Below are 21,782 nucleotides of genomic sequence, written 5' to 3' on the forward strand. Positions count from 1 at the left end.
TTTTAAAGTAAACGAGTTGCCGTAGGGCCGTAATATTTTAGTATAATCTATAAGACTATGGTATCTACCGTCAAAAAAAAATCATAAAAACCGTCGAATCGTCGGCCCGAAGCGATCTTTACCAAAAACTAATCAGACGACTCCCAACCAATTTCTTTCGAACGTTTTTGAATTTTAATAATCGATTTAGAATTGCGGGCTAGAAGTATTATTTTGCCTTATGGCAAGTTGCTTTGAATTAATTAATATTTGAATTAATCGTTGTAGTTTCTCATACTAAGATGCCCTACAGCAACTGGTATACTTATAAATCAGTCATAAATTAATATATTAATTTCTTATTGATTAAGTCGAAGTTTTACACATGCCGAGAAGTTTTTGCAACTTGCCGTAAGGAAAACTGCCATGTGATATACTATTGCAGTTTATTCAATTTGGGAAAATTTTGTTCGATAAATCGTCGACAAAAGGTCAAAAATGGGCTCACACACATAACACTTTTTCCAAATTTAGCCTCAACAAACAATTCAGAATGACTTGAAGTGTCGAGAAAACATAAAATTAGCAAGTTGTAAAAGCAAATTACTCCTTAGGAAAGTTAATTGTATATCAAAACATAAATAAGCAATATTAGTACTGCTAACCTCTTTACTATAGCTTAAGTCTGTGGTGCCACCATTGCTGTAGGATCCATCCATATTAGCAACTCCTTTCATATTGATATCATTAGTTGGAGCTGTGTAATGTCTCCTCTTCTCTTTAGGCACTTGTCTCTTATGAATCATGACTTCACTCTTTGAGTTGTATTTATCTTCAGTTTTCACATCATTGATATTGATCGTACTTATTATGTCTTTAGCTGCTTGACTATGGAAAACTGGTGACAATTCAGCAGATTTGCTAAGGCTAACAATGGATTCACATTTTGACAAATTCTTGAGATCACGAGATCCATACAAATTCTGCGAAGAAGGAAATTCCGATTTTCCATACAAATTTTGTGATGATGAGAAATGGTCCGCGGAATTATATTTACTAAGTATCAAATTATTTTCGTTTAGTAGATCTCTAGATGATAAATTGTCTGATGAATAATTATTGGATGTGTATATGTTATTGGAAACACCGAGAAAACTGGTTGATGCATTCGAGGGATAGTTGGAATTATTTATTGCATTGCGACTGTATTGTTGTGCGTATGAGTAAGGTCGTTGCTGGTTCGAAGATGATATTGATGTTAAATCATTTTCAAAAACAGACTTAGGACGATTTGTTTCTTCTTCCATAACCTAAAACAAAAATGGTTTTCTCGAATTATGTAACATACATTAAATTAAAATCATAATTCATAATGTAAATGATTTGTAATTTTTTTTTTCAAATAAAAGCAAATATTAATTTTGATCATTTTATTAGAGATGCCTTGAATTTTACTTACATGATCCAAATTACTTGTGTAATTCCATGATTGAGTTTTTTCATTTCGATCTCGGTGTCTTCGTTCACTTTCTCGTTTTACGATCCGCACAGTTTTTACTTCCGATCTCTCCTGAGAATTTGCATTCAGGGCTCCTATAATAATTTAATTGAACCATAATAAATATAAAGCATAAAATATTTTATCACAAAATAATTCTGAATCAGTCGCTTACCCAAAGCTTTGTTTTCAGAACCACTATCTTCATCATCCTCCACATTTCTACTCTCAACATTTAAATTGCAGCCATTATTTGACGTTGTATTGTTTATCATGTTCTTGTATAAATTATTTTTTGTTTGTTCATCGCTTTCGATATTGATACCATGTTCCAATGTAATCATCAAATCTAGGTCCGTTTCTAGCCATGTAGCTTGAGGCCGCTTCTTTATAGATGCATTTGCTAAAAAAAATATTACAAAAAAAGTATAAAAACATTTGAATCTTTGATTTTTTGTAAATTTAAACATATACGTAAGAAGGTTATTAATTTCGAATTAATTTGGAAAATTGCTTAGTTTTATTAGAGCTTGTATATTTTAATTAAAAGTGATCTTAATTGCTATTGCTTGGGTAAAGTGACTAGGGTGGATGCTGAGCACGCCATTATGGAGTGCAAAAAATGGGTAAAGGGTAGGCAAGAACTATGAAGGGAGATAGTAAGGAAAAAAATCTCCCACCCAATCAATTTTATAACATTATCAAGATCATGAAAAAGAAAGGAAACTGGATCGGACCTATATTGCAAAATAAGTGACTGCTGTAGGACGTCGTCGAACGTAAAATAGAAGGACTAAAAGGACTAGAAAGAAAACGAATGCAGATGATTGATGATTTACGCGAGAAAAAAAAATACAAAGAACTGAAAGCTGAAGCACAGAATCAAAAAGCATGAAAGTAGAAAATTGGAAATGTGAATAATAATAATAATATGAAGAAAGAGAAAAGGAATCATTGTTTTGTGAAGCTCTCCTTCGGGCAGAACACTACTTATTATTATATGATTAATACAACAAACATACTCACATGTTAAAGTCTGTTTAGGCAAGACATCTCTATCAACATATTGTGATCTATCTGTCAACTCACGTACAGCTAAACTCAATTCTTGTCTCTGTCTTTGGATGTCACCGACTACTTCTTGCACACGCCTTAGTTCTAAAATTATATTATTAGTGTTATAAAGCACACAAACTAACTCCTAAATCGTACATTTTACACAATATCAACTCCTAAACTCTAATCTTCAAAATATAACATTAGTTCTACTTCTTGCAATGTGTAATTTTGTTGCAAAAATAAAATCGGCGTGAAGTCGAACTTTTGTGCTATTTGGAGGTAAAACTAGTTGCACTGTGACTTTCAACTCATGCAAATACTCAAATTAAGGTAACTATTTGATTCAAAAATTGGTCCATAAAAATATTATATAATATTCATTTTTTATATTTATATAATATAAGTTTTATAGAATATTATAAAGTAATCAGTAAGTACTAACCCGATTCAAGTAAGGCTGTTGCTCCTCCAGCATAGGGCACACTATCAGTTTGATTGTTGCTAGTTCCATTAGTGTTGCTATTCATGTTACCCATAAACAATAGTTGCTGTTGAGAACCGTTATTGGTTTTGGATTCTTGAAATCTGTGAGTCATTACTCGTAACTCATCTTCAGCTCTTGAGTTCGCGGACAACGTATTTTCTAATTTCTGACACAAAACAAGTAACAAGTTAAAGTTTTTATGTTAAAGTTACAACTAAAATTATTAGCAACTAATTTATCTAAAAATTTGAACTGAAAATTAACTAATCTCATCTAAAAATTAAAAAATAGGCTATCAGTATCATCATTTAACTAGTTAACTGTGATTGATGAATATACTTGTCATGACTCGATTCTGACGAGCGCGACACACTTAACTCGTTAATAAACATAAAGGTTTAACTATAGCAACTATTTAAAATATAGATATCAAAATTTTTCTCCACTGTTACCTTGGAATTATTCACCAAGAGCTCCCGAACTTTAGTCAGTTCTCGTTCCAAAGCCCTCTCTTGTTCCCTGGCTTTTTCCAGCAACTCGGCTCTCCCAGCAGCAGAATTCATAGTACTATGAGTCTGCTTCAATTGTTGACCCTGCTGCATACGTGTCTTTAAGCTTGCCAAAGCCCCTCGAAGCGATTCTTCATCTTTGCGTAGTCCTTGTAAAGTATTTGATTGCTCGCGAAGTTGGTCGCTATACTCTTGAAGTTGCCGCATTTTATTCTAGTAAAAAAATAGGTATAAGAGGCATTTTCCCTTAAAAAAGTGACATAAATTTCCCAACATGTGTAAATAATCGACTTAGACAATGAGATATCAATATATTAATTTATGAGTGATTTGTAAGCATACCGAATTGCCGTAGAAACTATTACAAAGTTTTGCAATATTTAGTATGTAATTCTTTTTAATAATTTGTTAAAAATTGCAAAATTATTACTAATTAATTTTTATAAGGCCAATTTATAAATAAACATTACAGTTGGGTTATACTCACATCCTTATCACTATTTCTCTGAGTTCAGGCATGAAAATAATAATAATATCATAATAAAATGCATTAATATTATATTGATATATACTAGGATATTATATAAGGCCGGTTCTCCCTTGAATGCGACGAATGCGAAAAATGCGGGCGCACACCTTAGGGGCGCCAAAACAAGATTCGGATATAAAATTTGTAATATAGTTTTTTTTTTCAATATCAAGAAATATATAATTCTTCTGCATGTTTCACTAATCGCTAATTTAAACGCTTAAACGCTAGAAATTTAAGCTAGAAAAAAAAAGCATGTGGGTGCCGAAGAAATTTCAAATTATTTCAAGTTAATTTCAAAAACGAGTTTTCAAATAGCATCTATATCTATATCTATAATATTTTCTTTGGTAATACAAATATTACTAACTTGCAATTGCTGCTCATCCACGTTAGCACTATCCCAATATTTTTGTTCTTCCTTCATCAGCCTTCTTTCTTCCAGCCTCTGATTAAACTCCAATTTATCATTCAAATAACCGCCATTATGTCGTTGGTTTGTCGGTTTAGCATTTCCTTTATAAAGAGCTCCCAGCTTGACCATATTGTCCACTAGATTGACCAAGGGTTTACCTTTCTCGTACTGCTTCTCCAGCTCGAGCAAATGGTGTTTTAGAGCGTTTAATTTTTGCAAGTTTTCTTCACGCTGCTTGGAATCGTCGATCGATTTTCCGAGACGACTCTGTGAAAATCACATGTGATATGATTTGAACATGAGTGAATTTGTTATTATTATAAAATATATAAAAAATACATTGGTACATCAGTGTTAGTCAACCAAATAATTATTTTGCTCAGCAGCTACTGGCCCAGTTTCGGGTTATTGAGGTGGTTATGAAAAAACTGGTACAATAAAATTAGGAATCATTAGTATACCTTAGTTCTTGCAAATAAAATGCAGTGATTAAGACGTAAAATGTGATTCTAAACAATCTGGTGTTAATAATTAATACGTCTAGAGTATTCTTACAGCGTAAGAACTATATAAAATAATGAGATGATATCAAATACATAAATATTAGAAGTGTTATATATTAGTTTGCTCTGAATCATTTATGTTGCTTGTCAATTTAATTTTTTTTATATCAAAAATATAAGTTGATTAATCTCCATACTACAGCGTGTTGCTAAGATGCAAAGTCATGTATTTCATATTAGATCCAAATAAATTATTTATAATCATGTTCATTTAATAAATATGCCAAAAAAACGTTAAGCTTTTGGCTTCATTTATCAGCAAAAATATTTAATTTAACCCGCTCGCTACGACCGTCGCCAATAGGCGACATCTGCTTGACAACCTTTTTTAGGAGTGTCGTAATCATTTTGTTTTAAAATAAATTTTAATTTGTTTTTGTGATTTTTAGTTTTTTTCAAGTGCAATTTTCAAATACATTTTATGTGAACAAAATATGTTGTGTTTTTCGCTCATACAGCAATATCACCCCCGTGTCAAACCTTCTCGTAGCGAAAGGATTAAAAGATATTATTTATCACATTTATTGATCTAAGTAAAAAATACTTTAAAAGCTTATTCTATTAGTGTGAGTGAGTTGCTCCAAAATACCATTCACCAGAAGCAATAACCTATATGAAGAATTTCTGAAACCTGATATTGATGTATTTTACTGCAACACTGCTCGACCGCTCTTGCTGTTGCTGCATTTTGTCTCCTCAATTGAATCAACAGAAGAACTAATTCCTCATGTGTACGCCCCAACAAATCACCAGCAGATACATTTAAATGCTAATACAAATGACGTAATTACTAAACATAAATGTCATTGTTATCTATGTTACAAAAAAAAATAAAACTGACAAAATGTGATCATTATATAATTGTAATCATAGCGCTATTCAAAACTTGCACGATGGCATCATTTAAAAATACTCACCCTATTTATCTGGTCCCGATCAATAAAGTTGAGATCATCGACTTGACTTCCTGATCTTCTCAGTCTCGACCAATCTTCGCCAGTTCTGCTCAAATAATTACTATCATACTCTCCATGATTTGTGCCCAATAAATTATCCCTGGAACCATATTCTGCGTCTACAAACATTTCCCTGGAACCATATTCGGCGTCGTAGTCCCTTATTAATCCCTGTTTACTACCGTACCTGTCTTGATCTTCCTTGTACATAAATTTACCACTATTTGGATCTGAGTTTATCAGATCGCTGTCATATAAATTTCTCGAATAATATTTGTCGTAATCAGTTTTTGTTGTTGAATATTCATTTCCATTAAGTTTTTGTGTATATTTATCCGTTTGTAATAAAGTTTCTTGACTTAGTCTTAATCTAGGGCTGACCGCACGCATTGGTAGCGTTGATGCTTTTGGGTATACCCCTAATTTGTTGGTGAGAGACGCTGAAAATAGAAATTCAAGTAAATGAGATATGATAATGATCTTCAATAGCAGGACTGACAGCAGTTATGTCAATATAAACTAAGAAAATAAGAGCCATCAAATACTGTTTTTAAAATGGCTATAAGACTAGTTTTGTGCAATGCATCGAGATCAGAACCGTTATGTTCAATTCCTAGATTATGTCCAAAAGTTCATAAGTATTTGTAAAAATACAATACTCACAACAATATAGCATAAATTTCATTATAAAATAACTTTGGAAAATAAGAATTATGACCAAAAATAAAAACATAATCGCCGACAATCAAATTAATATATATTTTTGGCTTAGCGTTACCACTCTGAGAACAAAATAATTATCACAATGTTTAGTATCTTCAGAAACGAGAAAAATAATAAATTTAAGTGAAATATTTTTAAAGAATTGTGCGGAAATGTGTTCTTACCTTTTGTGTAAAACGTGCATTTGATGCTTACAATATGACCTGAACTAAACATGCACATTTTCATATAATTCATCAAGAAAAATAGTCAATACTGAAATGACTTTACAATATAATGATTACAGTTTTATATACACATGAAACTATGGATTTATTTGTATTTACACAAAATTCTTTGGAAAATATAAAAATATACAAAAGACAAATGTGAATGAATACACAATAATGAATCATGAATATGATTTTTGCTGCAACAAAAAAAAACTTTTGTAACGTCTAATATAGTTGTAAATGTTATAGTATTAGACAATCAAACTCTTGCATTTTGCCATATCGCTTGAGGGTCGATACTGTGTTTTAAATATATAAAAACCGTCATTTTAAACATTCGACAATTTTAAATAAAGTTCTTATAACATTACAACGATAATAAACGTTTAACTTATATTAGAAATGGTCTTAATTATTTTAAAAAAAAGTAAACTGAAAACATAATAACCTACCCTAACCTTCAAGGAGCCCATCCGGTGATAACTGTGTTTCACCTTTCCGTTCCGCCAAAGCCACCGATTTATCATCGGACGCGCCGCCGCCAATTGTATTACCGCCAGTTTTGGACGCCCCAATAGCGTCATTCTTCACTAAACCACTCGACATCCAATCCCATTGCCTCAATTTCTCTCTATCTACATAATCAAAGCTTTTTAAATTGTTATGACGGTTTTGTAAAGTTTCATAAACTCCATCATCGCTAACGTTGTTAACAGCAAGTTGGACATACTCGTCCTCAATAACACCTGAGGAACACCTAGTCCTTTTGTTTCTGCTTGTAGCTAAGCTATCATTGACATAAGTAACTCCTCGAGATAATCTCGACTTTGTTTTATTTTGCTTTGAGTCCTTTTGATCGACAAGTCCGTCAAGATCGTCCAAAGATCTAGCGTGTCTTACACTGACGCGTCTTAAACTTTCCCGTCTCAAACTTTCCCTCCATATAGCATCCTCTTCCCAAGGAACATCTCCTTCGTCTTGAGGTTGTATTAAATTTTCCCTGCCTACGCTTTGTAACAACATATCCACTATTGAGGATGAAGTTTGAAACGAATCTACAGTATGCAAATGAAACCCTTGATCATGTGCTTGTACTACGCACTTATCGTGCTTTAAAAACAAACTCGTAGAATCTTCTTTAGCAGATTTAATGCGTTTTAAAGTATCACTTTCGTAAATATTGCGTTTGTCAACGTTGTCATGTTTGTTTAAAAATTCCATTGAAGCGCATCTACTTTCTTCCATAAGATTATCGCTTGTAGAACATTCTATTTGTTTACTCTTATCGCTATGAGGCGACGCCACATCTTGATTGGAACTCATCCTAGAAGCAATATCGGAATAATAATATGGAGCAGATTGTTCTGAAATATTACTATTATTTCGGCTATGTAAAGGTGTTGCTTGTTGCAAATCCAAATGACTTAAAGACGATCTTACATCTGTTTCACAATCAGTTCTATCTCTATCACCGCAGTTTGCATCATGTAGAGATAAATTCTTTTCTCTCAAAGATACCACATGACTTTTAGAGTTCGTATCATCTCTTTCCTCTAGAGAGTCATAAAAGACCCCTTGACTATTTGTAGAGAGATCTGTATTTCTAATTTCTAAGTTTTCATAATACTGCTCATCAGGTACTTGTGCTATACTTTGTTCGTTATCACGCCACCCAAACGGTGCTGGATACATTTCTTTTCCATACATAAACTCATTATTTTGAAGATCCTTCAGATATTGATCCAGGTCTACAGATTCTATAATTTCATCAAATGTACTGTGGATGGACGTGATCTCACTAACATTTTCTTCGCTTAAGGGTCTTCGTTTTAGTCTATTAGCTTCATGATCTGAACCTACAGCATCGTCTGTATCGCTTGTAGTTCTGGAATCATCATGCTTCTTAACGCCTTCTATATATAACTTGTTGTCCACACTATAACGACTTAGGCAAGTGTAGTCAATGTCTCCGCTGCTCCATTTCAATTTATTACTAACCATAGGCTCCTGCAAACTGCTTCGACTAGTTTTGTGAGATTGTTTTGAATGCAAATCTGCGTCAGAGCAATATTCTCTACTCAAATTTATACTGGAGTTTGAGCTCAAATCCTCATTTGGTGGTAGAGATTTAGGAATAGGAGGTGGTGATACTATTTCGCTATCAGAACTATCTGGAAATTCATTTTGGGATACGCCTAAATAATATGAGGCTGGTCTAAAAGTATCGGATAAGCTGAATCTAGGATGGCATGGCGTATCTAGGCTATCTAAATCTCTGGATGCCTCATCATCCGCGTCGGAACTATCTGAGAGAATAGTATTTTGATGTGAAGCTTTGAGAATATCGGGTAATTCCCCGCGCGTCTTGAAATATTCATTATTATGCTTTTTGATAGTTTTAATATCATGATATTTTTTCACTTGAACTTTTTTAGTAGTTTTGGAGTTCTTAATAATTTCCGGTTTCTTTTCGCCAGTTTTTAATTGACATAATTCCATATAGACTGGTTCAAGTTTACTTGTTGCTACCATCATTTCGTAAGGTGTATCACCGAAACTATTATCACGGTCTAAAGAGCCATATAGGGTAGAGCTATTACTCAAACCTTGTGTCATTTCAACATAAGGACTTTCCTCAGTATCTGACAAAGCTAAATTTTTCAAACTTTCTGTTAGCTGTGTGGACTCTGTACTTTTCCTGGGACTCATTGGTAAATAATGATCCTCAGCCATTACAGGAGTAAGACAATGTACGTCATCTTGCTTCTCTAGAGATCCATCACCAGTTGGTGTAACGTCTGTATCATTTCCTAAAATTTCATCGATATCTCCGTCAGTGTATGTGGTTCCATTTTGATCATCTTCCACGTCTTTACTTTGTACATTATTTGATAAATCAAAGCTGCCGCTTTGCATCTTCAGTAATGTAGAAATGCTTTCATCTTGAACATTAAGTGTTATTAGTGAAGTAGTCTTTGTATCAAACTCTGCCGCATTTGATTTCTTAGACATACGGCTATTTTGCGTGTACACAGGAACGTAGTGAATGTTTAATGCTTTATTTTGGTTAACTTCTTGTTTTGGTAATTTTTTTAATTCATGGCTTTTACGCGGCGTTTGCCCGGTGGCGAATTGTAATTCTTTATTAGTATTAAAGACATCATCAGGGTATACGTGTGATTTGCCATCAGTTACTGAAATGCTACTCTTATCTGATGCATAAGAATTAGTTCGAGACGGCGGCTTATCGCCGGAAACGCCGTCACGGGAAGTTCTTGGCGGTAAGTTATCGCTACTACGCCTTTTGGCCGAAACTACAGATTCATCGAATAATCTACAACGCGATGCAACAGTTTCGTTATTATTATCTGATTTGGTATCGTTCGTTAACGCTTTGCCGGTGCCGCAGCAAGCGGTACACAACGGTCCGGCGGCGTTTGAATCGACGCAAACCGTACAAGACGGCGACGGCGGCGGCGGATGTTCGGAAACGCTTCCGAACTTTTTCAATGGAGTTTTTAGGTGCGTCTCGGCTGGCGGTTTATTGGCGGCGCGCGATCTATTATCGCCCGGTGGCTTCGGCGGTTTATTATTTGTTGAAGTAGATTGGTGGTGATTTGTGCTAGTGGTGGTGGTAGTGAGGGGACTACTCGTGCTTCCTGCCTGCCATCCATCTGATCCAAACAGTTTTTATTTTGTGATTTTAGTTTTATACACCAGAATAGAAGGAAGGAAATCGCGACGTCGTCAAATCAATCACAGATTAAAATTTTTGTATCATATATTATGTTTATTCGTCAAGCTAATGCAGAAAAAAATAATTTGGCTACTTAGCATCACATGATTATCGCTATCGTAAAAAATAATTGTGTATTCAATAGCTTCTTGTCACGTTACAAAATACCTATTTTTGAATGATATAAGATGTTTATAGAAGTTTTAGGTTAGCCAAATTATCTCATTACAATTATATTATTAACGAATCTACATAATATTATAAACACATCTTCTAATAAGCAATTGTTTGAAAACATTGCAAGATCCCTGTCTATTATACCAATTATATTTCTATATATACAATAGTTTTTTGAAGTCATGTTTTGGTTGAAACAATCTGTTTAGAAAAATTTGATATTTAAATGCAAAGTACAACTATAGTTAAAAATAATAAAAAATACTTTAACATCAAAATGTACTAAAATGCTTGTTATAGCAGAATGAAAATTCAAACTCAAAATGAACATATTCATAATATATAATGTTCTTTTGCTTCAAATAGTATAATGTACTGTTTTCAATCGAAATAGTTTTTGTTCTAAAAAGCAATAGAAATAAACCCAATAACTATTGCAATTACAAAATGCCAAAATAACAGTAAAATATATTCAAAAATCAAATGATCGAAATAGGAATAGGAATTAATACCTGAACCATATATTGATATAGTCGTTCTGGATAAAAAGGTCTGTTTAGGTTTTTTTATTATTAATACTAATTTCCTGATAATTTTATAAATAATATGTATCTTTATAGGAATGTATGCATAATTAAAATATTTGATATATAAATCATGATTTTGAAAAACAACTAAACCAAATAACATTTTATTTTTTACCCATTATGACTAATAACTCTTGAATTAATTTCACACCAATAACCAGAACCAAGTTAATTGAAATGAATGCATGCATATTGTGGAATTAGAATTGTCTAGTGTAATTTGTGCGATGAGTGAACTAAAAACTAAAACATTTAAATTTATAATACATATTAAAAAATAATTGGTTAGTGTTTCACCAAATGACCCCAAAAAACATAAATAGTATTACTAAATCATTCGAGATTCCCAAGAAGCAGGCAGGAAGTGAGCCTAACACTATTTTTATTATCTTTAACTAATTGATATTATATATATATATATATATATATATATATATATATATGCACAAGGATACATTTACATACGACATTATCAATTTTACAATTATTTATAAATGTATATACAATAAACATATAATAATATTCATTATGCATACAATAAATCTATCAATAAATAAATTTTATATGGCAGTTAGATAAAAGAATGTTGCTTTTAAAACAAAATGTATTAGTTTTAATATATGAACAGCACCTAAAGTGCATTTATGCAAATCTGGCAATCGATTCAGTAGTTCAATTTTAAACATTAATTAATAATCTGTCACAACTGTTTAATAACAATAGCAAAAAGTTTATCATTTATGTAAAGTAATAATATAAATAATAGCCAAAAAAATAAAAAAATGATAACATCTACCATGAAATTAGACCTTTTAATGGATCAACTAAACATGTAAAACCTTTTGTAACTAACCTTCATCATCCGACGAATAACTGTTATAACTGCTTTGCCTTTGTTTCGTAGAATTCAATCCCCCATTACTATCTGAGATCATTGGAGCTGGTGACATTGTTCTATTGACGTTACTTGAAGGGTTTATAGCAGTGGCAGAACCTGCATCAATCACTCCTGTAGTGCTGCGGCTGAGAGGTGCTTGCAGCATGCGCTGCTTCCACTCCAATAGACGTTTCATAGATTCTTCACGCTGTGGGTAATAAAAAAATGATAGCTATAATTTTGCCTGAAAATAAAATTATAAATATACATACATTATATTCAAGATCTATTAATACAAGCCTCAAACTAGTTAATTTTAGGTATCAAATCAAAGTAGTCAATAATTATATTTAGAGCTAAGGAAAAGCTATGAATTTTGCTGCATCCAAAGATAAAGGTTCAATTCACCATAATATATATATATATATATATATATATATATATATATATATACATATATTCTTGAATGGTGATTTATTGTTATGTGGGCGAAAGTTTGCAATATATCTACAAGAGAATGAACCAACACATTTGTAATTCTAAAATTTAAAATCAGTTTAAGACAATGTTTTCTGAACATGTCATTAGTTTAAATCATACTTTCAATAACAAAAATCCTATTATTTTACACAAGGAAAAGAATGGTGACCTCAGAAAATTTGCTGAATTTGTATTTATCTTTTTAAACCCCCTTTGTGTTAATAAACAAAATGTTGCTCTGTTAGTACATGACTCTTATAATAATATTATTAATTTTTTTAAAAATAATTCTTCAAATCTTTGACTATTGTGTTTTTCATAGACTATTTGATCTTATGTTTCATATTTGTTATTTTCTCAAATTGTTGTTCCCTCTGTTTAACTATCCTTGAAAACCCTCTCCACACAACATCGTGTGTCTTCGTGTTTTCACGAGTGCGTTCGGTTCTTTGCTCAAAACTTACATTACACAAATCTTCAGTTTTAAACAAAAAAAAACAAAAAATGTTTACTTTATATTGTTTATTTTCTATATGTTAATTAAAAAAAGTTTTTTTTATTAAAATTGTTCATTCATGTTTTAACTCGTATGTGAAGTGTGGACGCTACCGCGAATGTAGATAAACATTTTTTTTATGTTAATATGTGCAGTCCTGCATTAGATTATGTTGTGATTATTATGTGATATATTTTATATTTGATTGTTTTTAAAAAAATGACTTTTTTGTCATTTTATCTTTTAATCTATAATGTATTTTAAGTTATTTTTTTAAACTTTGTAAAAATTCTTTTAGATAACTGAATCAACATGTATATATATGTTGATCACTGTAGTTATATATGTTGAGTTCGCGTTTTTTTTACTTTTTGTATATTTACAATACTTTTATGACCATGGCTTAAATTTACTTTTATAACCATGGGTCCAAAGAGAGAAGTCATCTATTGAACTAAAGCGTAAAATTAGTAAAAAAAAAATATGAGGATGGCAAGATGTATGAGGGTAATACATCATAGATATGTTTTGTGTTTAAATAGAAAGAGTTGATGAAGGGTTTAACTCCAGATAAATGCCTTATAATACTTTATAAGCAGCTATTCTGAGCTATACAAGTTTGTAGATGAAAACCATCCCAAAAGAGTTGTATCATTTCGAGCATGGGAGTCATTCAACAACACATGTCTAACTCATTTCCGAAATATCATAAATGGACAGGAAAAAATAATAATTGAATTAATAAACAGTAAATTTAATTGTAATATTCGGTGCTGAAACAAATTAATAGTAGTTCAATGTATTTATACGGAAAAAATTGCTTCGAGATACTACCGATTCGACATCCGAGCGTGGTTGCGGGACGAATTAAACTCGTATGTCGGAGTTCTACTATATAAACATAATGTTCAAAAATTTTATTAAAAGTAATCTAACCTGTTGCACCTTTTTGGCACCTTGCTCTAAAGGTTCATCCTGATCTTTGTTGTTACGGAATAACCTAGCACTCGCTGACCTGGCAAATTGGTTGGACCCTATAAAATAAAACGAAATATGAACGAACTTGAAAATGCAATATGCATTTATCAATAATGTAATGAATAATATACCATCTATATGCTGATCCCTGCCTTGTCTAGGCACACTGTAACTGTTGACAAAATCTCGATTTTGTGAATAATGAGACATTTCACGAATTTCTTCATCATAGTTCTGCACATCATTGCTAAGATGTATTGAATGTGACTTATTAGGTATTTCATTACCTAGAAAAAATAATGTTTATCAGGTATTTATAATAATTCCTATCTAACTAAAGGTCTACATTATTAATAATTAATTATCCAGAAATATATTATAAAAAAACCAAAATATGATAAATTTCTTATCAATACCCGCATTATTATCTTCATACATCCTCCCTCCCCCTAAAATTCTCTGCCTATTTGCTCCATCAATACCACCACTCTTTACAGCATCCACATAAAGCGCACTCTGTCGCATCATCTCTGCATAACTTTTTTCTGAGTAGTACATCTGGTCTCCAATGGGCATGTCAAGACTGCTCTTCGGCCTTTGCCTCATTAAACGATCTCTGGCACTGCGGTTACTACTACCGTAATCGCCTCCAGAGATAGCATTATTATTTACTGGAATGGAGTTCTGGTTGATGTTATGAGCTGAAGTAGCAGACATAGTTGAATTTTGATTAGAAGACGCTTTCGTTTCATACTCAAGGAAATCGGCGCTGTGAGGCCTTGGGATTACATTCCGTCTTGTTTGGTAAGGATTTTGGGATTGAGCATTTAATTGGCGTTTGTTTTGTTTATGACGCAATTGAACAGGAGCTGCTGACTAAAAATTATACATATCGCATTAATGATAGATTATTTTTTTGGATTTTCAAAGATGAAATAAAAAAAGTATTCAAATTTATACATACCTGTTCATCATTATACCCATGAGGTAAAATAATGCCTCTCCTTTCAAGTTCGGCCCTGCTTTGGGGATTCAAATTACCAAGACCAGTTGAAGAAGTAGGTGAATTTGGTGCCGGACTCATAGGTCTTTTGTACCCATTATATAAATCTTCATAGTCACCAGCATTGCTGGGTGCGGACTGCTGCATTGCACTAGTTTCAGCATCTATTTGACATCCTGTTACAGCCATGGCATTGGCAGCATTTATTGATGCTGCATATTGCCTATAGATTAAAAAATGGTTTAGTCATCGACTTGCACAATAAAGCAAATGCCACAAATCAATGTAAATTATTGGTAATAAAACAACTTACTGTCTGGCATGCCTAGATCTACCGTAAGTATCAGGTGTTCTCCTTTCATTAGATTTTTGCACAGTTCTCAACTGAGAAGTTTGAGCTGCGTTTGTTACATTCTGTTGAGTATATTGTTCATATTCTTCATTGGGATTCTGGAATCTTCTTGGAGCTCTAATTATATTCTCAGTATTTTCAGGCATATAGGATGACTAGAAAAGGAATAGGATCACATTTATAAAACATTAATAAATGAAGGTGTAAAAAGTTTTATGCTAATCTATTAATTTTTAAAACTTTCAAGATAAAGAATCAATTCATAACTATTTTACCTCCATATCATAAGGTGACCTGAGCTCTCTAACAGGACCATGCCCTGGAGCAGGCATGGTTTTGCTATATGCATTTTGCCTCTGAGATGATAAGAAGGCTTGGTGTTGTTTCTGTGCATTATGATCCATTGTGTATGAGTGACTAAATCCTGGATGTAAATTGGAAACATTAGGTGCCATATTTTGTTGTTGTTGCAATAACCGTCCCTGTAATTGCTGCTGTGTCTCATAAATTGCATCAGAAGGTATTGGAGAACGAGCCATCTCCTGATGCATTCTCCTTGATTGGGGTCTAGCGCCATAGGCTGATTCATCATACCTAAAAGTTTTTATCAAACAGTTAATTCCAACCAATTTAATTCAAATAGAAATTATGATATTTCTTCATACCAGCAAAATAATTAGCAAATTGTATAACTTAAAATAAATATATTATTATTGTCAAATTTATTCAAGTTCATATGTAGATAAATTATATGTATAATAGCAAAACGCGAGTTTGTACCGCAAAATGACTTTAAAGTCGAGAATACAAAATAAGCAAGTCGGTATTATGAAGAAAGCAAATATCTTCAGTAAGTTGAAATGTATTTTAAGTGGAAAATAACCCATTTGGGCACTGTTGTACGAAATGACAATGAACAATATTATTAGAACTACACTTTTCTGAATTGAGATCATAATTGTTATAACAAAAAAGAGACTAATAAAATTGAACTAATAGCCAATGCTAGGAATTTAAAAGAGGATTGTATTGAAAGTAAAAAATGATGTAAAGTTGCATATACTGAGTATTATTACCAATATAATTTTGTTAAAATTGGCATTATTTTTTTTACCAAGAATAAAACTAATGATTTCCATTATATTCATTATAAGACATTATTTTTTCTCACCTTTCTTGACCGCCATGCACAGGTGAATAGCATTGGGGTTCATTAGGAGATCTCACCCTATGGGGTGCATTTGCATAAAGAGGTTGCTGTTGATTCAACATTTGCTGCTGTTGATTCAATATTTGTTGTTGTTGCTGTTGACTTATCATATGCTGTTGTTGCTGTTGATTCAATACCTGTGGTACAGGTGCACTAATTGCCTGCTGCTGAAGTGAAGTTGAAGTATCACTGTTAGATACTGATGGTTGCGATTGGTGCGAGCTTTCATCACTAAAAAATTAAAAAAAAAATATAGAAAAAAATTGAGAATAAAGTAATTTATATTTAAGGGTTTAATAAGCTTTATTCAAAATCTTCTTAATAATTATATAAAAAATGTATTGTATATTACGGTTGCTCATTATTAATAAATTTATCAATATATCTATACCATTGCATTGTGCATGCATCTCTTAAAGCTCGAACCCATAACGCCATAGCTTCAGGTGTATCAGCAGCCAGAACATAAGTTCTCATATTGGCATGCTCGCATTTGAAAGAGTTTCTGCGATGGTGCTTTTCATCAGGTGTACATATTGAAACAGTGTAAGATGGCAATAATATAGAGCCTAGAAGTTTCTCTTCTTCTTGTCCTGATTTGAAAAATAACACATCTGTGACTACGAATTATAAATTATTAAATGAATTAAATTATTTGCTTAACTAACCCTTGTAATAAAATAAACAGTAATCGGTCAAAACAAACCACCGCTTCCTCCATACTTTTAAGCCATCGCAACCTTGCTTGTGTAGCCACCCAGAAATTGTCACTACACTATCCATAGGTCTCCTGGCTATTGGACCTCTAACCATAATGCTATTTGAAGAAATACTACTTGTTATACTGCTAGCAATGCTTTTCGATCTTTGTGGTTGAGTAAGTGGTTGGTGATAAGGAGTTGAAGGCTGAGAACTTATTTGTTCATTTGATTGGCCTGAAGACTGGTTAGATTGATAAAATGGATTTGAGTTAACAGGTTGATTACTTTGATTGACTTGGCTGTGTTGTAAATTTACATTTCCTTGCTGATTATAATATTGCTGTTGTTGATTGTTAACAGTCGGACCTTGACTGTAAAGATTTCCCTGGCTATATTTCTGTGGACTATTCTGTGTCTGATTAGCGGGGCTGCTAGCATAGGTTGGTGCTCCAGGGCTGCCAATTGGACTAATAATCGATTGATCACCATTGTTAGGATGAGGTTGCACATACAAATTATGTTGTGCTTGTCTTGCAGTTTGAGCAGATGGTTTTGGGGGTACTTGAGGTGCTTGTTGTTGCGAAAGGTTTATTGTTGGCACAGGGCTTTGCATTCGTTCTCGAGTTGCCACTGATGATGCATTAGGAGGTAAAACTTCTCGCCTGGAATTGCTCGCCGATATAGGAGGGGGTTGCATTACAGTAACAGGACTGCGAACGTTGTCTCTACAATTGTTGCTACCTGAAATATAAAAATAGTTATATAAAACTTTCAATCGTTCAGTTTATATTAGAATTAATATTTGCATATTATTTTTATATACCAGTCACTTTCTGATTCTCTGATCCGTCAACCTTTCTGATACCAGGCGGCACAACCGGAGCGTTAGCATCATCGGTAGTTCGCCTAATAACTTGCCCATGATTTTCCTGATTATCTTGCCTTCTATTTGGCATAAAAATTTGATTGTCTTCTGCGCCTGTCCTCCTCATATAATTTAGTGCATTATTATCCTGCTGCATATTTTCCATTTGCCTTCTTTGATTAAAATCAATTTGTGCACTTCTAGGATATTGTTGATTATCTTGTTGGGCATTTTCCAAACCTGGTCTTCTATTATTTGGGTACATATTTTGTTGAGAATTGTCCACCCCTGGCACTCTCCTGTTAGACTGAGCAGAAAACATTGGATTTTCTTGTTGTGCGCCATCTGGTCTTCTATGATTTTGGGGAGGCATGTAATTTTGATTGTCAGAATGATGAGAATCTATTCCTGATGGTTTTCTAGCGCCAGGCGTAGAAACTGTGGATATTTACAAATTTACAAAATTTAGAAAGTCTAATTAAATAATTGCAAATTATAACAATCAATCGAATACTAACCATCGAATCCATCTTCGCCTTGCACTCTGTTGCCAACACCAGTCCCGCTATTACTAACCGGAGTTACGCTTACAACAACACTGGGAACTGGGCTGGCGCAGGCAATCGCTGGGTTACCAGAAGCGGCTGCTAAAGCCGCCTGTCTCGCTGCAAATGTGCGCTGCTGATTCAGTGCAGCACGTGCTTGACATTCTATTCTTTGCTGAGTTCTGGCCCTCTGAAGTTGGCGGTATTGCTCTTGAAGTAACAGCGGTTGTTGATGGGATCGAGATGAGATTGAGGAATTTGACGTTGAGTTAGGTAAGAGAGACTGCGTTGTAGGTGGCGGAGATAAAGGGGGCTGAGGGGGAAGAGCATTATGTTGAGAAAGATTGTGGTTGTGGTTATGTTGGTGATTTGGAAACTGTTGATACATCTGAAAATAAAAAATAACAACGTCATTATAAGCAATAACAATTGCATTTTTGAGCACCTGCAGAGTTGCATTAAACATGAACTTACCTGATGTTGATGAAATTGTTGCGACGGCGCTCTCATCATTGGTGCAGCTTGGTATGGATGCTGCTGCAGTTGTTGCTGTTGTTGATCATTTTCATGGTGATGATGATGCGGCTGCTGCTTTAGAAGTAGTGGAGCAGCGGCCATTGAACGCTCGTATTCTTCGTATCGACGTTCATATACATCCTGAATAACAAAGTCAGTCAAGTTAATTAATAAACTAAGCATAATACCTATATGTGTATCCTAAAATAATACCTGCGGATACTGCTGTAGCAGCGGCGTTTTGCACCCATCGCTATTGTTGTACGCCTGTGACGATATTTGTGGGAACAGCGGTGACCTCGGTCGATAATCGATTGCATTGGTTGGAGCGAGTTGGGGAGCAGACAGAGGGGCAAGGTGAGAATTGGCCTGCTGCAACTGCTGCAAGCGTCTGCTACTGTCCATCGCGCATCCGCCGGCAGCTGTACTCAGCGCGGGTGGGTCCAGCCTGGGAAATAGAAAATTCAGATAATCACATTTTTTTACAAAAAAAACTATAAGAATAGTTCGATTTACATTAGTCAAATATAGTATTATTAGTATTAATAGGAAAACCAAGCTGAAAAACCAGGAAACTTAGTATAAATCATTCCAGTTTTTCTTACAATTTTTTTTTTATATTTTAACTTGTGAAATAAATATAGTTTTCCTATTTTTGTTAAATGAGTAATATTGTTATTGCATTAAAAAGCAAACAAACTTTTAATGTAATCCCAATTTTAAACTAATATAATTATAAATATGAGCGCAATCTAATCAAATTAAGTGCATACTAACAATAACAAAATAAAAACAACATCAATATGAATATTATGAGAATAAATTTACAACGATTTTAAAACAATAATTATAGTAAAATATCATGTACAAACTTTAACTGAAATTAAAATTCGCACGGTAAGTAGATGAATACAAAATGTTCAGAGTAAACGAGTAAACAAACAGCGCTAGAGTACTTAGAGTACAGCACTAACAAAACGTGCAATTCTCAAAACAAACAACTGAAAACAAGTTTCTGTTTTGCAAACAAAATTCCATCTTACCAATCCCATAGCTGCCACAGGCACGTAAACATTTTCAAGTTTGCGAAACGCAAAAAATCCCAGCAGAATTATGATATTTTGTTTTTTGGATAATAGAAAAATTTGTTCCACAGAGTTATTATTAAGTTGTTAAGAAATGACATTTTTGTTAAGATGATGTAATTTGTGATTTTTGATTATAACTTTACAATTTTGTTTTTATATCAACTGAGTAATTTAGTCACAATGAGAATTTGTGCATGTGCTTTTTAAATTCTCTTTATATAATGTTTTTTATCAGTCACTAATTTTATATCCTCCTGAATGGACGACCATATGAACACTAAAATTATATTTATAATTTTTAAAAAATTGGTTAGTCACATTTCACATTAATTCGTGTAAAATTGGTGAATATTTTTATTAAGAATAAAAAAAAGAAGATAGAAAGATAAGGTAGCAAAAGAAGAAATAGATAGTAAATGATCAATGATCAACTAAGAACTTAGTAAAAAAAAAAGAAATAAACAAAACGAGAACCCACTTGTGCTATCTACAATACTATGAACCTAACATCATTCACGATCTTCATTATTATTATATCATTTTTATTAGTATTAGTATTCATAAAATGAACTCATTTCGCAAAATATTAATAATTTGATTCCCTTTTTATTAATAAGCTAATGCTAATTAATAGACTATCATTATTTCACGACGGGCGAACATAAAACAAATAAAATACGAAATTACCTTTGGTCTAATTTCGTAAGTAGATCAATTTAATTTGAGAATTGCAGCTGCATGTTTCAAGTGCATTTTGCTAAAATTAGCAAATAAATTTGCTAATTATAATATTTTTTGTATAGTCATAAAAGTATACCAAGCCACAAGTTACAAGCAGAAGTATGCATTATTATTATTAGCTATTGCATTATTAACTTCCTGAAGGAGAAGTTTATGTTTTCATAAAAAAAAACGACTTGCTAATTTTATGTTTTCTCGACGTTTCAAGCCATTCTAAATCGAATGAGACCAAATTTGGAAAAAGTATGTGTGTGTGTGATAAGATTTTTTGCCGTAAATCGACGTTTTCTCAAAAGTTTTCATTCGAAAATAAAGATAGCAAGAGTTTCCAAGTGACAATATCTTTTACTATAAATTATCAGTATAACAGGAACTGTAATAACAAATTCATCACATAGAGATCAGAAAATCAGCACAACAGCTCATAAGATCCAAAGATCTGATCGCTGTTAAAACATAAAAAATAAAAAGTTAAGTAACGACAATTAGTAATTAACTATATA

At 32.8% G+C, this 21,782-nt stretch overlaps 1 protein-coding gene across 1 annotated transcript in view; it reads right to left on the bottom strand.

The window, feature by feature from the left end:
• Positions 1-19,861, bottom strand: part of LOC113374658 — a 25,689-nt gene extending 5,828 nt beyond the window's left edge. The window contains exons 1-24 of the mRNA XM_026614634.1: positions 19,664-19,861; positions 19,409-19,591; positions 18,908-19,322; positions 18,348-18,827; positions 17,492-18,265; positions 17,215-17,416; positions 16,785-17,054; positions 15,889-16,207; positions 15,575-15,768; positions 15,223-15,484; positions 14,675-15,134; positions 14,390-14,545; positions 14,217-14,314; positions 12,281-12,512; positions 7,386-10,601; positions 5,954-6,432; positions 5,668-5,805; positions 4,429-4,740; positions 3,473-3,742; positions 2,979-3,186; positions 2,504-2,635; positions 1,653-1,880; positions 1,439-1,572; positions 587-1,289 (exon numbers count right to left, since the gene is read on the bottom strand). Of these exons, the coding sequence (XP_026470419.1) occupies positions 587-1,289; positions 1,439-1,572; positions 1,653-1,880; positions 2,504-2,635; positions 2,979-3,186; positions 3,473-3,742; positions 4,429-4,740; positions 5,668-5,805; positions 5,954-6,432; positions 7,386-10,601; positions 12,281-12,512; positions 14,217-14,314; positions 14,390-14,545; positions 14,675-15,134; positions 15,223-15,484; positions 15,575-15,768; positions 15,889-16,207; positions 16,785-17,054; positions 17,215-17,416; positions 17,492-18,265; positions 18,348-18,827; positions 18,908-19,322; positions 19,409-19,591; positions 19,664-19,855 (10,057 nt within the window). The 5' untranslated portion in view covers positions 19,856-19,861. The remainder of the gene's footprint in view (positions 1-586; positions 1,290-1,438; positions 1,573-1,652; positions 1,881-2,503; positions 2,636-2,978; positions 3,187-3,472; positions 3,743-4,428; positions 4,741-5,667; positions 5,806-5,953; positions 6,433-7,385; positions 10,602-12,280; positions 12,513-14,216; positions 14,315-14,389; positions 14,546-14,674; positions 15,135-15,222; positions 15,485-15,574; positions 15,769-15,888; positions 16,208-16,784; positions 17,055-17,214; positions 17,417-17,491; positions 18,266-18,347; positions 18,828-18,907; positions 19,323-19,408; positions 19,592-19,663) is intronic.
• Positions 19,862-21,782: the final 1,921 nt, after the last annotated feature.

The sequence above is a fragment of the Ctenocephalides felis genome, unplaced genomic scaffold (genome assembly GCF_003426905.1).
Source record: "Ctenocephalides felis isolate EL2017-DRISC unplaced genomic scaffold, ASM342690v1 CF-g0.4_SCAFFOLD_01886, whole genome shotgun sequence".
Taxonomy (NCBI): Eukaryota; Metazoa; Arthropoda; class Insecta; order Siphonaptera; family Pulicidae; genus Ctenocephalides; species Ctenocephalides felis.